Below are 22,191 nucleotides of genomic sequence, written 5' to 3' on the forward strand. Positions count from 1 at the left end.
TAGTCTATTCCAGGGTCACCTGATCAGGCCAGCCAACCACTGCTATCGACGTGTAAGGGTACCACGTCATGCTGGGTGGAGTGCAGAGTCTCCTGGCTTGTGATTGGCTCTGTTTCTGGCCGCCAAAAAGCAAAACGGCGGGAGATGCAATTTTCTCGAGCTGGCGAAATACTCGTCCGAGCAACGAGCAGTTTCGAGTACGCTAATGCTCGAAATACGTAGTATAGTAAGATGGTGACATGGCTTAGTAGGTTGGTGACATAGCTGAGTAGATTGGTGACATAGCTTAGTAGGTTGGTGACATAGCCTAGTAGGTTGGTGACATGGCTTAGTAGGTTGGTGACATGGCTTAGTAGGTTGCTGACATAGCCTAGTAGGTTGGTGACATGGCTTAGTAGGTTGCTGACATAGCCTAGTAGGTTGGTGACATGGCTTAGTAGGTTGGTGGCATAGCCTAGTAGGTTGGTGACATGGCTTAGTAGGTTGGTGTAATGGCTTAGTAGGTTGGTGACATAGCCTCGTAGGTTGGTGACATAGCCTAGTAGGTTGGTGACATGGCTTAGTAGGTTGGTGACATAGCTTAGTAGGTTGGTGACATGGCTTAGTAGGTTGGTGACATGGCTTATTAGGTTGGTGACATAGCCTAGTAGGTTGGTGACATAGCTTAGTAGGTTGGTGACATGTCTTAGTAGGTTGGTGACATGGCTTAGTAGGTTGGTGATATAGGTTAGTAGGCTGGTGACATAGCTTAGTAGGTTGGTGACATAGCTTAGTAGGTTGGTGACATAGCCAAGTAGGTTGGAGACAAAGCTTAGTAGGTTGGTGAAATAGCTTAGTAGGTTGGTGACGTAGCTTAGTAGGTTGGTGACGTAGCTTAGTAGGTTGGTGACATAGCTTAGTAGGTTGGTGACATAGCTTAGTAGGTTGGTTACATAGCTTTGCAAATACAAATCTTGAAAGAGATATGAAAAGTAGGTAAACCAATCCCTGAGGTGATGGGTCTACCAGATGGGTTTTTGTTATCTTCATGGATCATTGGTAGGAAGAAAAAAGGGCACAGTGGGAAAAGGGATGAATAGAAACACAGTTTCCTCTTTGTGAACGTGGTGTCTGTTCTGTATATTTAGTTTTCTTCAATAAATGGATTTACACCTCTGGGAATCCTTACTATACCTGCACCACCATGCTATTTGTCACGGTCCACAGATACCTGGATTATATATTGATCAGTGATTATCAGTTCATTTAGAGCTTGGTTATACGATTGTGCAGGGTCTATAAACTGATAAAGGATTATAAAGAACCCTCTGATGACGCTGGAGGGATTCCTCAGATGGTCCATTGTATCACTAGACTGAACTCAACACATCAATTCAATCCGGTGACACAAGGCTCTGTCTGGGAAATCCCTCCTGTGCACAGAGACATTTTCGTTGATGGGACTTATGGGCCAGTGGCCTGAGTTGTATGTGAGAGCCACCCATCATCTATAGTTCAATAGTTGTTTTTTTTAGCATTCATGGAGGTTATAATGGTTTCTATTTATTCCTTTCTTCTTCCGAGAAGATCCGTTTTTCTATTCATTTCAGGTCTAAATAAAATTACAAAACATTTTGGGAAAAACACACAACCTAAGAGTCCAGCACTGGAAGCCATTACTGCAAATATCTCCACAGCCACCATGTATTTCCCTCTGGTGCTCAGATAAGCCGGGATCATGGAGATCCAGACACTGCAGAACAGCAGCATGCTGAAGGTGATGTACTTGGCCTCATTAAAACTGTCCGGTAATGTCCTCACCATAAAAGCCAGAAGAAAGCTGCCCGCTGCCAGGAGCCCCATATAACCCAACATGGAGTAGAAGCAGATATCTGACCCCTCATTACACTGAATGATGATCTTCCCAGGAGAAGACTGAGTGTCCAGGTCCTGGAATGGGGGAGAAATAGACAACCAGATGACACAGATGACAACTTGTATGGAAGAACACAACAACACTATGGTGTAGGGCACCTTCACACTCAGCCATCTTCTCCAGGGGCTTCCAGGCTTGGTGGACTTAAAAGCAACACAAACCATCACAGTCTTGGCGAGAAGTGAAGAGACGGCAACTGAGAAGAAAACTCCAAAACTGGTTTCACGTAATCTACAAGTGACATCACTGGGACGACCAAGAAACAAGAAGACAGAGAGGAAGCTGAGGAAGATGGAGACCAGGAGGAGGTAACTCAGGTTCCGGTTATTAGCTTTAACAATAGGAGTGTCCTGGTAGAAAATAAATATTGTGAATATGGAGCCGGTCACAAGACATCCGAAGAGCGAGAGACCGGAGAAGACAGAAGCCAATGGGTCATTCTGGTAAGAGATGAATTCTATCGCTTTGGGTAGACATCGGTCTCTCCCCTCATTCGGCCATTCATCACTTTCACATTGTATACAGTTGTCAGCATCTGCAGAAATATGAAATAATATATTACATGTTACTTTATTTCCTTGCGATATGCACTGATAGGCCGGGTCAGGCCAGGTTTTGCAGTACATTATCCCTCTAGGCTTCCTTATGGCTCTTATTGCCTCTGCATGTTCTATATAGAATTATGAATAGTTATCAACTATTCAGTGAAATTGTGATGCTTCCCCTTTTACTGGCAGTATATTCACCAATATCGTGAATTTTTGAGCTATGGTTTTGGATACAGCACTTGCTTTATTAAATTTCTGATGTAGCATTACTTATAAATAACATCTGGTCTAGTTGTATATCAGATCAGGATACGCCATGGATTTATGTAGACTCTGCTCCTATCTACAGATCATGGAGCTGAGGCGTAGGGTCCCTAGATGTTCATATTATCCCATGCTATTCTATGTTGTGATCTTTACCTTTAGGTCGATTAATAAGATAGAGCCAGAAAAGGAGCCATTTTCTACTGCTTGAACGCTGCGAGTCATCTGTCCATCTCAGCTTAGCTGGTATATTCATATGATTGGATTCTCTGACTTCATAGATGGGACCAGACTGCCATGAATATTAACCCCATAGCGCAATAAGACGTACCCTTACATCTTGCTGCGCATGGGGGAGTACGAAGAGGGCTAACGGGCTGAGCCCTCTTCATACTCACCGGGCATTTGCTTTATAATGAAGCAAACGCCCGCCGCTAACACCCGTGATTAGTGCCATCTTGGCTCCGATCGTCACTCCCCATGAGGGCGATCCGTTGTCATGACAGCCTCGGAACACACAAAGATCCGAGGCTGTCATGATCGAGGCTATCTATTACAATGTGCGATCTGCACATTGTAATAGATGGTATGCAAAATCCCCATATACTGCCATACTGTAGTATGGCAGTGTATGGTAGGATCAATAAGACAACCTAGGGTTAAAGTACCCTAGGGTGTCTGAAAAATAGTAAAAAAAAAAAAAAAAGTAAAAAAAAAAAATTATATTAAAAAAACATAAAAATTCAAATCACCCCCCTTTCCCTAGAACTGATATAAATATAAATAAACAGTAAAAATCCTAAACACATTAGGTATCGCCGTGTCTGAAAATGCCCGATCTATTAAAATATAATAAGCGTTTTTCACTGCGTTTTACCCCGTAGCGGAAAATAGCGCCCGAAGTCGCAAATTGCATTTTTTAGCCATTTTGAAAAATAGAAAAAATTCTATAAAAAGTGATCAAAAGGTCACTAAATATATAAGTTTTGAAAACGTCATCAGAAGTCACAAAAAATGACACCACCCACAGCTCTGCACACTAAAGTATGAAAAAGTTATTAGCGCAAGAACACTGTAAAATGAAGAATTTTTTTTCTGTACAGGAGGTTTTAATTTTTGTAAATGTATGAAAAGATTATAAAACCTATACAAATTTGGTATCCCTGTGATCGCATTGACCCAATGAATGAAGTAGATCTGTCATTTGGGGCACACATTGAAAGCTGTAAAAACCAAGCCCACAAGAAATGGCGCAAATGTGTTTTTTCATAATTTTCACTGCATTTAGAATTTTTTTCCCACTTCCCAGTACACGGCATGGAATATTTAATACCATCACTACGAAGTACAATTTGTTACGCAGAAAATAAGACATCACACAGCTCTGTACATGGAAAATTAAAAAAGTTATAGATTTTTGAAGGTGGGGAGTGAAAAATAAAAATGCAAAAACGAAAAAGGGCCTGGTCCTTAAGGGGTTAAGGTGGTGGCATATATTAGCAGGAAGTGAAGGAAGGGAGGCGTTTCGGTTACATAGACCGGAGCCCCTCCGGCTCATTAAAATATTTTTATAAAGTATGTTTTAATTAAAACAATGCGGCTATTCTCCAGCCATACACAACTCTTCTCCCCTGACGGTCCACTCGTCCCTAAAACAGGGAATCCCGATTTCCCTCCAGGAATCTCCAATGACTTCCTGCTCCCCCTTAGAAGGCTAGCTTCACTCCGCTTTCAGACCCTACTCGAACCCAAAACCCTCATATCTCTCGAAGACAACCTTCCAGTGCCCGACCGCACACCTAGACTACACTGGGAGTATAATTTACTAGCACATTTTTATCATACGATCAAAGCCAGGGCAGATTTACACCGTAGTATGACTCAATTTGAATCCCTATGCCTCTCTGACACGGCAACTCCTCATGCCATATCAGCAATATACAGTCTCTTGCTAAATAAGTGGGGCTTTTCAGACCCCCCCCCATACAAAGCAATCTGGGAGAGCGAATGGAATAAGACCTTCACCACAGACGATTGGCTTAAAGCCTTCGAATTGTGTCATAAATTCTCAGTCTAAGGCACAAGAAACCAATTTTATGTCGCTTTCAAGGTGGTATTGGGTCCCTACTAGACTCCACATGATATTCCATCTTGTTCAGATAGATGCTGGCGATGCCTAGGTGCTCCGGGCACCATGAGTCATATTTGGTGGGGATGTCAGAAGCTACAGCCGTTCTGGCAACAGGTACGCAAACTGATACTAGCTCTGACAGGGCACGATCTGGAAAACGAGCCTGCAGTACGATTGCTGTCCTTATTACCTATCTCGGCATCGAAAGCAAAAAGATCTCTAAGGGTTCTATGCTGATAGCAGCGCATACCCTAATACCCAGGTTGTGGAAAACCACAAGGACACCCCAACTAACAGATTGGTTTGGAGAAATCTCATTTCTGCACCGGCTTGAAGAAGCCTCAGCAATGTCTCATAATAAAGCCGCGACTCACTCAATAATCTGGGATCGCATTCCTGACCGACTCGTAACTCGCTCCTGTCCTCTCCTGCCCTCTCCAATCCTCTCCTTTTTTCCCCCACCCCCTCTCCCACCTCAGTCATACCCTTACCCCGATTAAATTCATTAATTGATTGTTTACCCTATGTTATCTACATTTTTATCATGTTGATTTAACAGTTTGGTTCTTCTATTTTCAGACCACCTAGAGTACTTAACCCTGGGTTGTCTGATTGATCCTACCATATACTGCCATAGTACTGTAAGATCGGTGCAAGCACCTGTTACTGATGCTATCACCAAATATGCAACAAAGACTTACCGGCTATGGAGAGGGTCCATGCACCGGGACCGGGACCCGTAATAGTACGGCACACTTCGGGAAGGGGTTAAAAGATACAGTAAAATTGACTGCATTCGCCAGGAAATAATTTCACAATCCACTAACTCCATTTATTCCCTTCCATCTGCTACTTCACCCTGTTCACTCTCTTCCTTTCAGCCAGTCACTGAATGTTGACCACTGGTCACTTACCAGCTAGGGTAGGTAGGGCAATTAGGAAAGGATAGCTACAGCTAGTTATATATAAATTTACACAGTCCTTAGATTACAAGTCGCCGGCTCTGCAGGTGTATTACAAGACAAGCTTGTATTTTACAGAAATTCCAACTTGGTTTAGAAGCAAAATTTCATAAAACAAGCTTTAAGTGAGCTCCCATCATTTAGTACTTTGTGACTGTTTAATTTTTGGCAAAAATTAATGTATTGTCTAAAAAAAATTACAGCTTGTTAATTACACCTCCATTTTGTTTTAACCCCTGTATAACATACAAAGAGTTAATACACTTCTTAAAGTTGTAGTTTTCAGATATGAGGGGTGTAGTTTTACTGTTGTTTAGGCCTCTCAAAGTCACTTAAAGCTAAGCAGGTGCCTCTAAATAAGAGTTTTGTCGATTTTCATAAATATGAGAAAATTTACACCCAAAATTCGGAACCTCCTAACAACTTAAAAAAGAGAGAGGAGGCATAAAACCCTGTGCTGATATAAAGCAGAGATTTGGGAAATGTTAGTAATGAAGTTACTTGGGTGCTATCACTATCTGCCTGAAAACAGAAAGTTTAGGACTTTGAAAATGAATAATTCTTAGAAAATTTTTTCCAAATTCCAATTTTTTCATAACTAAACACAAAGGATATCATCACAATGTGTGACGAGAAAAAAATCTGGATATGGATATGTTCAAGTTATAGCCCTTCGCCTATATCCCATGGTTTCAACCAGTTACCCCTCGGTGTCACTTACTGCTTTGCCTTCTTTGTAATTTTGTTTTTTCTCCTAACCTCACCTGGAACAAGACTAAAGTAAACCTCCAGTCAACCTGCCTGTTATATTATTTCTCGCAATACCAAAGGTCTCACCCTTTACGAGAATTTCTTCTCCAAGAGACACATTTCATGCCTAATAATTGTTTAAAAGCCTACTTCTATGGCTATTCTTCTATCTGACTAAACCTCCTCTTACCACCTGTCCATCCATCCCTCCGCGCTTCTATTTCGGCTTGGAAGTCACCACTCTCTGCCTCTAATGGCCTTAATTGCAAACCCATCAAACAAAAACCCCTTCAAATCCCGGATGTTATTAATCCCGATTTTCCTCAAGATCTTCAGTAGAACCTGTCATATCCAATCATTACTACACAACAGGGAAGACAGAGACGCGCGCGCCGGAGCGCAGGCATCATGGAGACCGTCGCTGGAGCCGGGAAAGGTAAGTTCCTAGCTGGGGCACACGGAGGTACACGGGTCGCAGGGGCACCTGTGACACTACTAGCTTCCAGAATTGAAGAATCATTTCCCCTTCCTGACTCTTTAGACCCACAAGTCTCACCGGCAAGATTTCCTTTCCTCCCCAAATGTGTTACATTTCAGCCACCCTACTCCTCTATTCAACCCCATATTTAATCTAAGAAAATGTGAATTACGTTTGACTACAGCTCTGTACGACATGTTATTGAGTGGAGATCATCCAAGATGATGGGAAAATGATCTGCACTCTTTCTTTTCCTAATCATTGGTCACATAAAGCCTCTAAAATGTGGCAACCTCCCTGAAAATCACCCATCTTTCACGCATGTTCCCAGAAGAATCACATAGATGCTCGAGACAATGTGGACCAATTTTTGGGCCTGTCCAGTATCAAAACTATTATGGAGAGAAATATAAAGAATACAAATAGAATCACGAAAGCCGACATCCCATAACCCCTGCCCTTCTAGGGATAGGAATTGGCCAATTCGAATTTCAGTATTAACTGTCCATGGCCTCCTAAACTAAATTAAATCAAACTTAACTTACTAAATAATTAGCCAGATCTTGGAGATCAACTTCACTTCCTCCATGAAGTTTTTGTTACTATGAATCGCTACTGTCTATTGGCGAAAATGTTTGCACCGAGACAAAAGTCTCTCTCAAGCGATTTCATAAGATGTGGGACCCATGGGTCAGCAAATGTGACTGTACCCACATCATTAACCCATCCTGTCCACCTCATTCCATACTCGAAACTTCACCCCTAAAATACTATACACTCACCGGCCACCATGCTAGTAACGGGTTGGACCCCCTTTTGCCTTAAGAACTGCCTCAATTATTCGTGGCATAGATTCAACAAGGTGCTGGAAGCATTCCTCAGAGATTTTGGTCCATATTGACATGATGGCATCACACAGTTGCCGCAGATTTGTCGGCTGCACATCCATGATGCGAATCTCCCGTTCCACCACATCCCAAAGATGCTCTATTGGATTGAGATCTGGTGACTATGGAGGCCATTTGAGTCCAGTGACCTCATTGTCATGTTCAAGAAACCAGTCTGAGATGCTTCCAGCTTTATGACATGTCGCATTATCCTGCTGAAAGTAGCCATCAGATGTTACAGGGTACATTGTGCTCATAAAGGGATGGACATGGTCAGCAACAATACTCAGGTAGGCTGTGGCGTTGTACCAAGGGGCCCAAAGAGTGCCAAGAAAATATTCCCCACACCATGACACCACCACCACCAGCCTGAACCGTTGATACAAGGCAGGATGGATCCATGCTTTCATGCTGTCGACGCCAAATTCTGACCCTACCATCCGAATGTCGCAGCAGAAATCGAGACTCATCAGACCAGGCAACATTTTTCCAATCTTCTACTGTCCAATTTCGATGAGCTTGTGCAAATTGTAGCCTCAGTTTCCTGTTCTTAGCTGAAAGGAGTGGCACCCGGTGTGGTCTTCTGCTGCTGTAGCCCATCTGCCTCAAAGTGTGACGTACTGTGCGTTCAGAGATGCTCTTCTGCCTACCTTGGTTGTAACGGGTGGCGATTTGAGTCACTGTTGCCTTTCTATCAGCTCGAACCAGTCTGCCCATTCTCCTCTGACCTCTGGCATCAACAAGGCATTTCCGCCCACAGAACTGCCGCTCACTGGATGATTTTTCTTTTTCGGACCATTCTCTGTAAACCCTAGAGATGGTTGTGCGTGAAAATCCCAGTAGATCAGCAGTTTCTGAAATACTCAGACCAGCCCTTCTGGCACCAACAAAGGCCTCAAATCACCTTTCTTCCCCATACTGATGCTCGGGTTGAACTGCAGGAGATTGTCTTGACCATGTCTACATGCCTAAATGCACTGAGTTGCCGCCATGTGATTGGCTGATTAGAAATGAAGTGTTAACGAGCAGTTGGACAGGTGTACCTAATAAAGTGGCCGGTGAGTGTATGTTCCTGGTAAATACCATATCCACCCCCCCCCCTTGCTCTTTTTTTTACTCTTTGTTAGAGTTTGTCACTAAAGCGTTTTGCTAAATGTATGCAAAATATTGTAAAAATGGCGTCTTTCACATGATGACTATTCCTATGTACTAATGTCATCTGACGAGAGTCTTTTGTAATTTGACTCTATGCGGCACATTTACTTACCTGGTCCTGTGCGATCCACGATCCGGAGTGTCCAACGAGAATTCACGTAGATCATGCATCCGATATCCTGCATGTGTCGCTTCCCCGATCAGGTTTGCCGGAGTTCTCCTTCTTCTTCTCGGTGCATGTAAGTGCTTGATCTTGCCGCGGTTTGTCTGAATCAATTGGATTGTCCGAGAGCCCGCCCCCCGATTTGAAAGCACCAACACAATGCCCTTTTAAATCCCTTTTCTGATGGCACAATCCCCGAAAAGTCGGAAAACCCGACAGAAATGCAACCGTGGGATACTTAGTAAATAAGTTCCTATGTTGTGTATTCATCCCACAGGAGATCCTTCCATTACACATCTTTCTTCCTGATGGACTTCATACTAAAGGCTTATTGTATCCCTTATTATCATCATCTCTTTTTTTTTAAATATCTTTTTCTCCATTTTTTATGAATAAGCAGGAATATAGATAACGACTATTACTTTACCCTTCCCCGTTATAATGTCTGCCTATTCTCTTCCTCATGCAGAATGCTCCACTCCATTACTCCCTTCTCCCTCGCTTTATACATGGTAATAAATACTTCCATAGGCACATATCAGGATCACTTACCATCCTTTTGCTTTACCCTACGCCAGCACAACCTCTATCTAGCCGGTGCACATCTCCCCATATACTATGGATGTGGCGGCTCCCGAACCCTTCTATGCATGCACCTCAATACCTGCAGCTGCTCCCTCATGTGACCCGAGACACGTCTTCTCCCCAGCCCCTCTACACATGTACAGGAATCCACATAGGAGCGAAGTTTACACACTGCACTCTCATTCCAGCCCACTGGGCATCTCTAATGGTTTAAATGCCGGTCTCTACAGTGCATTACCCGGTGGCAGACGGCAGCAGTCGCTCTACCCTCACACATTTCCCACCAGCCTGGGGCATTGTTACACAAATGCTTCTTTAACACCTTCTCCACCATCCAGCCAGGTCCCACAGTTAGAGGAAGATCTTACATGTACAGATTATCACATGGGCCACCAGGTAGTGTGAGGAGGAGAAGAAGGGGAATGTGAGTGCTGGTTTTTGAAGAGAAGGAGATATGGGTGCTAGCTGTTTAGGAAGGTGAAGGGTGACATGGGTGCTGGATTTGAGAAGAGACGCCAAGGTGCTCATCATGTGAGAAAGAGGGGAACATGGCACTTAAAACAGTCTTTGAGGTATGTATGCCATATGTGGGGCTACTATGCGGGTCAAAGTTTGGTCAATTTTGATGTGAGGAAATTATTATATATGTAGGGAGCACACTATGTTTAATTGTGGTGTAAGGGGTATATATGATATATGTGGGGGCACAGTGTAGTCAGTTGTGGTGTGAGGGGTATATATGATATATGTGAGGGCACAGTGTGGTCAGTTGAGGTGTGAGGGGTATATATGATATATGTGAGGGCACAGTGTGGTCAGTTGTAGTGTAAGGGGTATATATGATATATGTGGGGGCACAGTGTGGTCAGTTGAGGTGTGAGGGGTATTTATGATATATGTGAGGGCACAGTGTGGTCAGTTGTGGTGTGAGGGGTATATATGATATATGTGGGGGCACAGTGTGGTCAGTTGTGGTATGAGGGGTATATATGATATATGTGAGGGCACAGTGTGGTCAGTTGTAGTGTGAGGGGTATATATGATATATGTGGGGGGGACACAGTGTAGTCAGTTGTGGTGTGAGGGGTATACATGATATACGTGAGGGCACAGTGTGGTCAGTTGTAGTGTAAGGGGAATATATGATATATGTGGGGGCACAGTGTGGTCAGTTGTGGTATGAGGGGTATATATGATATATGTGGGGGCACTGTGTGGACAGTTGTGGTGTGAGGGTATATATGATATATGTGGGGAGCACAGTGTGGTCAGCTGTGGTGTGAGGGGTATATATGATATACGTGAGGTCACAGTGTGGTCAGTTGTAGTGTGAGGGGAATATATGATATATGTGGGGGCACAGTATGGTCAGTTGTGGTATGAGGGGTATATATGATATATGTGGGGGGGACACAGTGTAGTCAGTTGTGGTGTGAGGGTTATATATGATATATATGGGGGTACAGTGTGGTCAGTTGTGGTGTGAGGGGTATATATGATATATGTGGGGGTACAGTGTGGTCAGTTGTGGTGTGAGGGGTATATATGATATATGTGGGGGTACAGTGTGGTCAGTTGTGGTGTGAGGGGTATATATGATATATGTGGGGGTACAGCATGGTTAGTTGTGGTATGAGGGGTATATATGATATATGTGGGGGTACAGCATGGTTAGTTGTGGTATGAGGGGTATATATGATATATGTGGTGGCACAGTGTGGTCAGTTGTAGTGTGAGGGCTATATATAATATATATGGGGGTACAGTGTGGTCAGTTGTGGTGTGAGGGGTATATATGATATATGTGAGGGCACAGTGTGGTCAGTTGAGGTGTGAAGGGTATATATCATATATGTGGGGGCACAGTGTGGTCAGTTGAGGTGTGAGGGGTATATATGATATATGTGAGGGCACAGTGTGGTCAGTTGTGGTGTAAGAGGTATATATAATATATATTAGGGGTACAGTGTCATCAGTTGTTGTGTCAGGGGTATATATGATGTATGTGGGAGCACAGTGTGGTCAGTTGTGGTGTGAGGGGTATATATGATATATGTGGGGGTACAGTGTGGTCAGTTGTGGTGTGAGGGGTATATATGAATAATATGGGGGTACAGTGTGGTCAGTTGTGGTGTAAGGGGTATATATGATATATGTGAGGGCACAGTGTGGTCAGTTGTGGTATGAGGGGTATATATGATATATGTGGGGGCACAGTGTGGTCAGTTGAGGTGTGAGGGGTATATATGATATATGTGAGGGCACAGTGTGGTCAGTTGTGGTGTAAGAGGTATATATAATATGTATTAGGGGTACAGTGTCATCAGTTGTTGTGTCAGGGGTATATATGATGTATGTGGGAGCACAGTGTGGTCAGTTGTGGTGTAAGGGGTATATATCATATATGTCGAGGCAGAATGTGGGCAGTTGTTTCGAGTATATTTTTTATATATGTGGGGGCACAGTGTAGTCAATTTAGGTGTAATAAATATATTAATTCGGGAGCATAGTGTGGGAATTGTCGGGAGATCCTTTGCAGACTTGTATCTCTGCCGCCACCTGTCCAATAAAGCAAGTCAACATTTTATTGAAGTTTGGAGCTGACTATTTCTCCTACACTGCGTCTATTATTGTCCAGAGGTAGCTTATAAACTTTAAGTGACTGTTGAATTTTTGGGGTGCAGGTTGGAGATTAATGCACAGAGCTGAAGACATGTGTGGACAGCTACAGCAGTGCTAAGAAATGGTAGCCTTGTGCAGGGTTGGGACAAGGGGTAGTTGACGGTAGGGGATTGTAGGGAAAGCAATCAATGTTATGTGCATTTTTAAGACAAACATTCAGCTGAAAACTGGATGCAGGCAGCATGATGTTACTGCTGCCTGCATCCTCGATGTGACACCATTGACTAAGTAATGACCTTATCGGCACGGTCTGTGTCATTAGGGAGGATGCAGGTTGAAGTATTATCATGCTGAAGGAGTTCAGGAACACAGGTAGGTGACTATACATTTTTTTTCTACCTATATTCCGGGGACATGTGCTGCTATACATAAATACTGAAAGCATGTGCAAGGTTACCGATATACTGGAGGCATGTGCTGTACTCCATACATACTAGGGGCATATGCTAGGCTACATATATGCTGGGGGCATGTGCTGGCTACTGGGCTACATATAGGCATGTGCTGGGACTTTCTAGGCTACATATATACTGGGGGTGTGTGCTGAGCTACATGTATACTGGAGGAATGTGCTGAGCTACCCATATACTGGGGGAATGTGCTGAGCTACATATATACTGGGGGCATTTACTGAGTTACATATATTCTTTGTGCACGTGCTGAGCTACATATATACTGGGGACATGTGTTGGGATACATATATACTGGGGACATATGCTGGGATACATATATACTGGGGGCATGTGCTGGGATACATATATACTGGGGGCATGTGCTGGGATACATATATACTGGGGGCATGTGCTGAGATACATATATACTGGGGGCATGTGCTGGGATACATATATACTGGGGGCATGTGCTGGGATACATATATACTGGGGGCATGTGCTGGGATACATATATACTGGGGGCATGTGCTGGGATACATGTATACTGGGGACATGTGCTGGGATACATATATACTGGGGACATGTGCTGGGATACATATATACTGGGGGCATGTGCTGGGATACATATATTCTGGGGACATGTGCTGGGATACATATACGGTATACTGGGGGCATGTGCTGGGATACATATATACTGGGGGCATGTGCTGGGATACATATATTCTGGGGGCATGTGCTGAGATACATATATACTGGGGGCATGTGCTGGGATACATATATACTGGGGGCATGTGCTGGGATACATATATACTGGGGGCATGTGCTGGGATACATGTATACTGGGGGCATGTGCTGGGATACATATATTCTGGGGACATGTGCTGGGATACATATATACTGGGGGCATGTGCTGGGATACATATATACTGGGGGCATGTGCTGGGATACATATATTCTGGGGGCATGTGCTGAGATACATATATACTGGGGGCATGTGCTGAGATACATATATACTGGGGGCATGTGCTGGGATACATATATACTGGGGGCATGTGCTGGGATACATGTATACTGGGGGCATGTGCTGGGATACATATATTCTGGGGACATGTGCTGGGATACATATACGGTATACTGGGGGCATGTGCTGGGATACATATATACTGGGGGCATGTGCTGAGATACATATATACTGGGGGCATGTGCTGAGATACATATATACTGGGGGCATGTGCTGGGATACATATATACTGGGGGCATGTGCTGGGATACATATATACTGGGGGCATGTGCTGGGATACATATATACTGGGGGCATGTGCTGAGATGAGATACATATATACTGGGGGCATGTGCTGGGATACATATATACTGGGGGCATGTGCTGGGATACATATATACTGGGGGCATGTGCTGAGATGAGATACATATATACTGGGGGCATGTGCTGTGTGATTTCATGTTTCCCGTCAGGACTTGATTCTGCCATATTTTTTTGCTACAATTTTACAGAGGGGAAATATTTTTTAGTCTACATAGGGCACCAAGATGCCTTGTCCTGACTATGCATTTTTTACCTCAAAGAGAACAACATCCCCTGTAGGTTGGTTGATGCCACTGCTACCTGTGTCAGATCAGTACTGTGGCCACGGATAAACCTTCTAGTATTCTTGACATTGATGTGTATGTAACATAGTTCATGATGATGATCTGTTCTGTGCTTGTTTGGATGTAAGGAGGTCCAAAAGTTTCCTGTTTGGGGCATTCCTAATGGCAGCTACTCTAGGACAGTGATGGCGAACCTTTTGGAGACAGAGTGCTCAAACTACAACCAAAATCCACTTATTTTCCTGTGAAGTGCCAACATGGCATTTTAAGCAGTAACTTATTGCTACCTGTTCTTCCAATCTTTCAATTGTATCGGCCCCCTGAAGCCACCAATACAGTTGAAAGAAGGTTAGCAAATTCAGACTCTCGCTGTAGATTCTCTCCAGGGTCTCTCTGTAGAGGAAAACTGGTTGGTCCAGCAGGAGCACCACCAATATATATTGCAGTTCTGTCACCACTTCTCATTTTTCCCGCAGTTCCTAACAGCCAATGAAGTGCTTTAAAATAGTGCTGAGAGCAGCATCTCTTAAGTTGCCTGGGACTTGGTGGATTTGGTCCTATTTAGTGAGCTCTGTCCTGGGGTGATGGTCTGAGTGCCCACAGAAATGGCTCCGAGTGCCACCTCTGGCACCCGTGCCATAGGTTCGCCACCACTGCTCTAGGACATCATTGTCCTCCTCAGCGCAGGTCAGACACTACTAGCATACCACCATGTACCTGTGATATTGGAGATCTCTCCCTCTGAACACGGGACACAGTCATAGCAGCAGGTGTGAATGGTTTCTCTTGGCTTTTTCCTGCTTCCAGGTAAACACGGATCTGAGCAGCGGGAGACTGGGTCCTGAAGGAGAAGACAAAATATAACATACAGTATGATAAAAGTAATGCGGAGACCTAGGAGGATGGACTACAGAAGTGTCCATTTATAAGAAGTTTTCTCCCGACCTCACAAGAAGTAGCTGGATGGAGGAAACAGAACCCTGATGGGTGGACAGATAATCAGTCTGTAGACATAAGTTGTGCAATCATTACTGAGGTCTCATTCACCATAATTGGTGGAGAAACAGGTCGCGCATCCATTTAGGGGTGTATCCAGCCTCTCTGCTGCCTGAGGCAAATTATAGAAAGACATCACCCCATCACCAGAGCCCCCCTTTAATGTAATGTCCCATGCAGAGCCCCCCTTTAATGTAATGTCCCATGCAGAGCCCCCTTTAATGTAATGTCTGTAGCAGGGTCCTGTAACAATGGATATGTGATGTGTCTCTGTAAAGGGTTTGCATCCTGTTCACACATTGGAGGAGGGAAGGAGATTATAAAGTTGGACTTGTTCTCTGTTAAGGGGCTGGAGAATAAACAAACTACAGACATGGAGCCGCTCCTCTGTGGAGGGGCCGGAGGAGGGGTGGATATTCAGCTCATTTCCCAGGAGGAGGGGAGGTAATTATTCACTCCCCCACCTGCCCACAGGATGGGCCGCAGAGGAGGACAATAGGTGAAGTCCATGCAGGCCGGGGGTTGTTGTGTGTGGACTTGCAGCATGGAAGGGGCTGGGATCTGATGCTGGGCCAGATCCCGGTACCACTAAGGATTATTTGGGACTAACACAGAAAGAAGGTTCTATCCAGGACTCCCATTGTCAATAGATTACTTAAGCGATCTGAATTCGGACTGGCGTTGGATTACCGGGTGGCGCCCCCGGAAGTGATTGATTTTGTGGGACATAGTGGTCTGTTTATCGCTGTATTTCAGTAAAGTGTTTTGTAACCCCTCAGTCTCCGATTCCTGTCTGTTCTCTAATGCTTATCCCGTAGCTGCGACTGCATCTTCTTCCTGGGCCGCAAATGCGCAACTATGACATCACCACGTCAAGACACTGTGTGACATCATAATTAGTGTGCCGAGGCAAGAAAGAAGACGGAGCCACTGGAAGAAGAAGCCAAAGGTGAGGATATCATGTTTTTTTAATTTAACATGTAAATTTATTGGCCGTGGCCCAGGACTGGGTGTTTTATTCGAGTTACCTCATGGGTGATGCACCCCTGCATCCATTTATTCTCAAATGTTACATGAGATCTTTTCTTTGCAGAAAAAACTAAGGACTTGCTTCTCTTAATATGAAGGAAGGATTTCACATAAAAGAGGTCTTTCTAGAGGGGGCACTTCCTACCAAACTTGGGGGGCTGGTAATGAACCCCGTTTTCCATTTTTCTATTTCCATTATTTTGCTCCCCTTCTATTAAAATCCATCCACACAGCTGTATGAGGGCTTGTTTTCTTTGTAACAAATAGTACTTCCTAGTTCCAGTAGGTAGGATCCAGTCCAATCTCCTGGAAGCTGGAAAAATGCATCCAAATTCCCCCATTTTCATTTGGGTTTTGATTTTATGGATTTCATTGTTCACTTCCCCTCTCTGCAGGCGTCTATCTCTGCAGTCCCCCCAGCCTTCTCATTCCCTGCTCACAGTCTGTCCTTACATCAGGCAGCCAGGAAGGCAAAGGGTTATCTGTGACATCATAGGGTGAGGAAAGCTGCTGATTGGCTTTCTGTTTGTCATGTATTGCTTCCTGAGTTTTGTTAGCTTTCAATTGGTTAATATCACAAAATTCATTGGTGAAGAATTGTACAGGTCAAGGTTAACCTTGTTTAACTGTTGAATTGTTACTAACTGTTGTTTACGGTTACTCAGTTCTTACTACATATCAGTCCCGTCACCAATATCCTTTGGGAACTAAGATAAATTACTGTATTATTTCTACATTGTGATATAATACTATAAGAGGAAATAACTTTAGTTCTTTCTTTTCAATGTACTTAGAACTGGACTGTAAAGTATATTAACATACTTTTGTTTATGTATTTTTACTAAAACTTCAATTAAAAAAAAAAAAAAAAGATGATGTTCAGAAAGAATCCGGGTTTGGCAAGTTTCATTCAATCAATTCTACTATTATTCTCTATATTTAATACTATCTTCCTCTGTAATCTCATACTATCCTGCTATTTTATATTAAACTTTCCTTCTTAACATTGTTCTATCCTCCTCTGTGATATCATACTATCCTCCTCTGTGATATCATACTATCCTCCTCTGTGATATCATACTATTCTCCTCTGTGATATCATACTATCCTCCTCTGTGATATCATACTATTCTCCTCTGTGATATCATACTATCCTCCTCTGTGATATCATACTATCCTCCTCTGTGATATTATACTATTCTCCTCTGTGATATCATACTATCCTCCTCTGTGATATCATACTATCCTCCTCTGTGATATCATACTATCCTCCTCTGTGATATCATACTATTCTCCTCTGTGATATCATACTATTCTCCTCTGTGATATCATACTATTCTCCTCTGTGATATTATACTATCCTCCTCTGGGATATTATACTATCCTCCTCTGTGATATCATACTATTTTCCTCTGTGATATCATACTATTCTCCTCTGTGATATCATACTATCCTCCTCTGTGATATCATACTATCCTACTCTGTGATATCATACTATCCTCCTCTGTGATATTATACTATCCTCCTCTGTGATATCATACTATCCTCCTCTGTGATATCATACTATACTCCTCTGTGATATTATACTATTCTCCTCTGTGATATCATACTATCCTCCTCTGTGATATTATACTATCCTCCTCTGTGATATCATACTATTCTCCTCTGTGATATTATACTATCCTCCTCTGTGATATCATACTATCCTCCTCTGTGATATCATACTATCCTCCTCTGTGATATCATACTATCCTCCTCTGTGATATTATACTATCCTCCTCTGTGATATCATACTATCCTCCTCTGTGATATCATACTATTCTCCTCTGTGATATTATACTATTCTCCTCTGTGATATCATATTATCCTCCTCTGTGATATCATACTATCCTCCTCTGTGATATTATACTATCCTCCTCTGTGATATCATACTATCCTCCTCTGTGATATCATACTATTCTCCTCTGTGTTATCATCCTATCCTCCTCTGTGATATCATCCTATCCTCCTCTGTAATATCATAATATCCTCCTCTGTGATATCATACTATCCTCCTCTGTGATATCATACTATCCTCCTCTTTGATATCATACTATCCTCCTCTGTGATATCATCCTATCCTCCTCTGTGATATTATACTATCCTCCTCTGTGATATCATACTATCCTCCTCTGTGATATCATCCTATCCTCCTCTGTGTTATCATCCTATCCGCCTCTGTGATATCATCCTATCCTCCTCTGTGATATCATACTATCCTCCTCTGTGATATTATACTATCCTCCTCTGTGATATCATACTATCCTCCTCTGTCATATCATACTATCCTCCTCTGTGATATTATACTATCCTCCTCTGTGATATCATAATAGCCTCCTCTGTGATATTATACTATCCTCCTCTGTGATATTATACTATCCTCCTCTGTGATATCATACTATCCTCCTCTGTGATATCATCCTATCCTCCTCTGTGATATCATACTATCCTCCTCTGTAATATCATAATATCCTCCTCTCTGATATTATACTATCCTCCTCTGTGATATCATCCTATCCCCCTCTGTGATATCATCATATCCTCCTCTGTGATATCATACTATCCTCCTCTGTAATATCATCCTATCCTCATCTGTGATATCATCCTATCCTCTTCTGTGATATCATACTATCCTCCTCTGTGATATCATACTATCCTCATCTGTGATATCATACTATCCTCCTCTGTGATATCATACTATTCTCCTCTGTGATATCATACTATCCTCCTCTGTGATATCATACTATCCTCCTCTGTGATATCATACTATCCTCCTCTGTGATATCATACTATCCTCCTCTGTGATATCCTACTATTCTCCTCTGTGATATCATACTATCCTCCTCTGTGATATCATACTATCCTCCTCTGTGAAATCATAATATTCTCATCTGTGATATCATACTATTCTCCTCTGTGATATCATACTATCCTCCTCTGTGATATCATACTATCCTCCTCTGTGATATCATACTATCCTCCTCTGTAATATCATAATATCCTCCTCTCTGATATTATACTATCCTCCTCTGTGATATCATCCTATCCCCCTCTGTGATATCATCATATCCTCCTCTGTGATATCATACTATCCTCCTCTGTAATATCATCCTATCCTCCTCTGTGATATCATCCTATCCTCCTTTGCGATATCATACTATCCTCCTCTGTGATATCATACTATTCTCCTCTGTGATATTATACTATCCTCCTCTGTGATATCATACTATTCTCCTCTGTGATATCATACTATCCTCCTCTGTGATATCATACTATCCTCCTCTGTGATATCATACTATCCTCCTCTGTGATATCATACTATCCTCCTCTGTGATATCATACTATCCTCCTCTGTGATATCCTACTATTCTCCTCTGTGATATCATACTATCCTCCTCTGTGATATCATACTATCCTCCTCTGTGAAATCATAATATTCTCATCTGTGATATCATACTATTCTCCTCTGTGATATCATACTATCCTCCTCTGTGATATCATACTATCCTCCTCTGTGATATCATACTATCCTCCTCTGTGATATCCTACTATTCTCCTCTGTGATATCATACTATCCTCCTCTGTGATATCATACTATCCTCCTCTGTGAAATCATAATAATCTCATCTTTGATATCATACTATTCTCCTCTGTGATATCATACTATCCTCCTCTGTGATATCATACTATCCTCCTCTGTGATATCATACTATCCTCCTCTGTGATATCATACTATCCTCCTCTGTAATATCATACTATCCTCCTCTGTGATATCATACTATCCTCCTCTGTGATATCATACTATCCTCCTCTGTGATATCATACTATCCTCCTCTGTAATATCATACTATCCTCCTCTGTGATATCATACTATTCTCCTCTGTGATATTATACTATCCTCCTCTGTGATATTATACTATCCTCCTCTGTGATATCATACTATTCTCCTCTGTGATATCATACTATCCTCCTCTGTGATATCATACTATCCTCCTCTGTGATACTATACTATCCTCCTCTGTGATATCATACTATCCTCCTCTGTGATATCATACTATCCTCCTCTGTGATATCATACTATCCTCCTCTGTGATATCCTACTATTCTCCTCTGTGATATCATACTATCCTCCTCTGTGATATCATACTATCTTCCTCTGTGATATCATAATATCCTCCTCTGTGAAATCATAATATTCTCCTCTCTGATATCGTACTATCCTCCTCTGTGATATCATACTTTTCTCCTCTCTGATATCGTACTATCCTCCTCGGTGATATCATACTTTTCTCCTCTGTGATATCTTACTATTCTCCTCTGTGATATTATACTATTCTCCTCTGTGATATTATACTATCCTCCTCTGTGATATCATACTATCCTCCTCTGTGATATTATACTATCCTCCTCTGTGATATCATACTATTCTCCTTTGTGATATCATACTATCCTCCTCTGTGATATCATACTATCCTCCTCTGTGATACTATACTATCCTCCTCTGTGATATCATACTATTCTCCTCTGTGATATCATACTATCCTCCTCTGTGATATCATACTATCCTCCTCTGTGATATCCTACTATTCTCCTCTCTGATATCGTACTATCCTCCTCTGTGATATCATACTATCCTCCTCTGTGATATCATAATATTCTCCTCTCTGATATCGTACTATCCTCCTCTGTGATATCATACTTTTCTCCTCTGATATCATACTATTCTACTCTGTGATATCATACTATTCTCCTCTGTGATATCATACTATTCTCCTCTGTGATATCATACTATCCTCCTCTGTGATATCATACTATCCTCCTCTGTGATATCATACTATTCTCCTCTGTGATATCATACTATCCTCCTCTGTGATATCATACTATCCTCCTCTGTGATATCATACTATCCTCCTCTGTGATATCATACTATCCTCCTCTGTGATATCATACTATCCTCCTCTGTGATATCCTACTATTCTCCTCTGTGATATCATACTATCCTCCTCTGTGATATCATACTATCCTCCTCTGTGATATAATACTATCCTCCTCTGTGATATCATACTTTTCTCCTCTGTGATATCATACTATTCTCCTCTGTGATATCATACTATCCTCCTCCGTGATATTATACTATCCTCCTCTGTGATATCATACTATCCTCCTCTGTGATATCATACTATTCTCCTCTGTGATATTATACTATCCTCCTCTGTGATATCGTACTATCCTCCTCTGTGATATCATACTATCCTCCTCTGTAATATCATACTATCCTCCTCTGTGATATTATACTATTCTCCTCTGTGATATCATCCTATCCTCCTCTGTGATATTATACTATCCTCCTCTGTGATATCATACTATCCTCCTCTGTGATATTATACTATTCTCCTCTGTGATATCATACTATCCTCCTCTGTGATATCATACTATCCTCCTCTGTGATATCATACTATCCTCCTCTGTGATATTATACTATTCTCCTCTGTGATATCATACTATCCTTTTCTGTGATATCATACTATCCTCCTCTGTGATATCATACTATCCTCCTCTGTAATATCATACTATCCTCCTCTGTGATATCATACTATCCTCCTCTGT

The 22,191-nt window shown here is 42.4% G+C and overlaps 1 protein-coding gene across 1 annotated transcript; it reads right to left on the reverse strand.

Annotated features, from left to right (window-relative positions):
* Nucleotides 1-1,585: 1,585 nt before the first annotated feature.
* Nucleotides 1,586-15,600, reverse strand: LOC140131782 (vomeronasal type-2 receptor 26-like). Its single transcript, XM_072150926.1, has 4 exons — nucleotides 15,553-15,600; nucleotides 15,238-15,361; nucleotides 1,732-2,450; nucleotides 1,586-1,591 (listed from the first exon to the last, which is right to left on the reverse strand). Exons 1-4 carry the CDS (start codon nucleotides 15,598-15,600, stop codon nucleotides 1,586-1,588), a joined length of 897 nt encoding a protein of 298 aa, XP_072007027.1.
* Nucleotides 15,601-22,191: the final 6,591 nt, after the last annotated feature.

The sequence above is a fragment of the Engystomops pustulosus genome, chromosome 1 (genome assembly GCF_040894005.1).
Source record: "Engystomops pustulosus chromosome 1, aEngPut4.maternal, whole genome shotgun sequence".
In the NCBI taxonomy this organism is placed as follows: domain Eukaryota; kingdom Metazoa; phylum Chordata; class Amphibia; order Anura; family Leptodactylidae; genus Engystomops; species Engystomops pustulosus.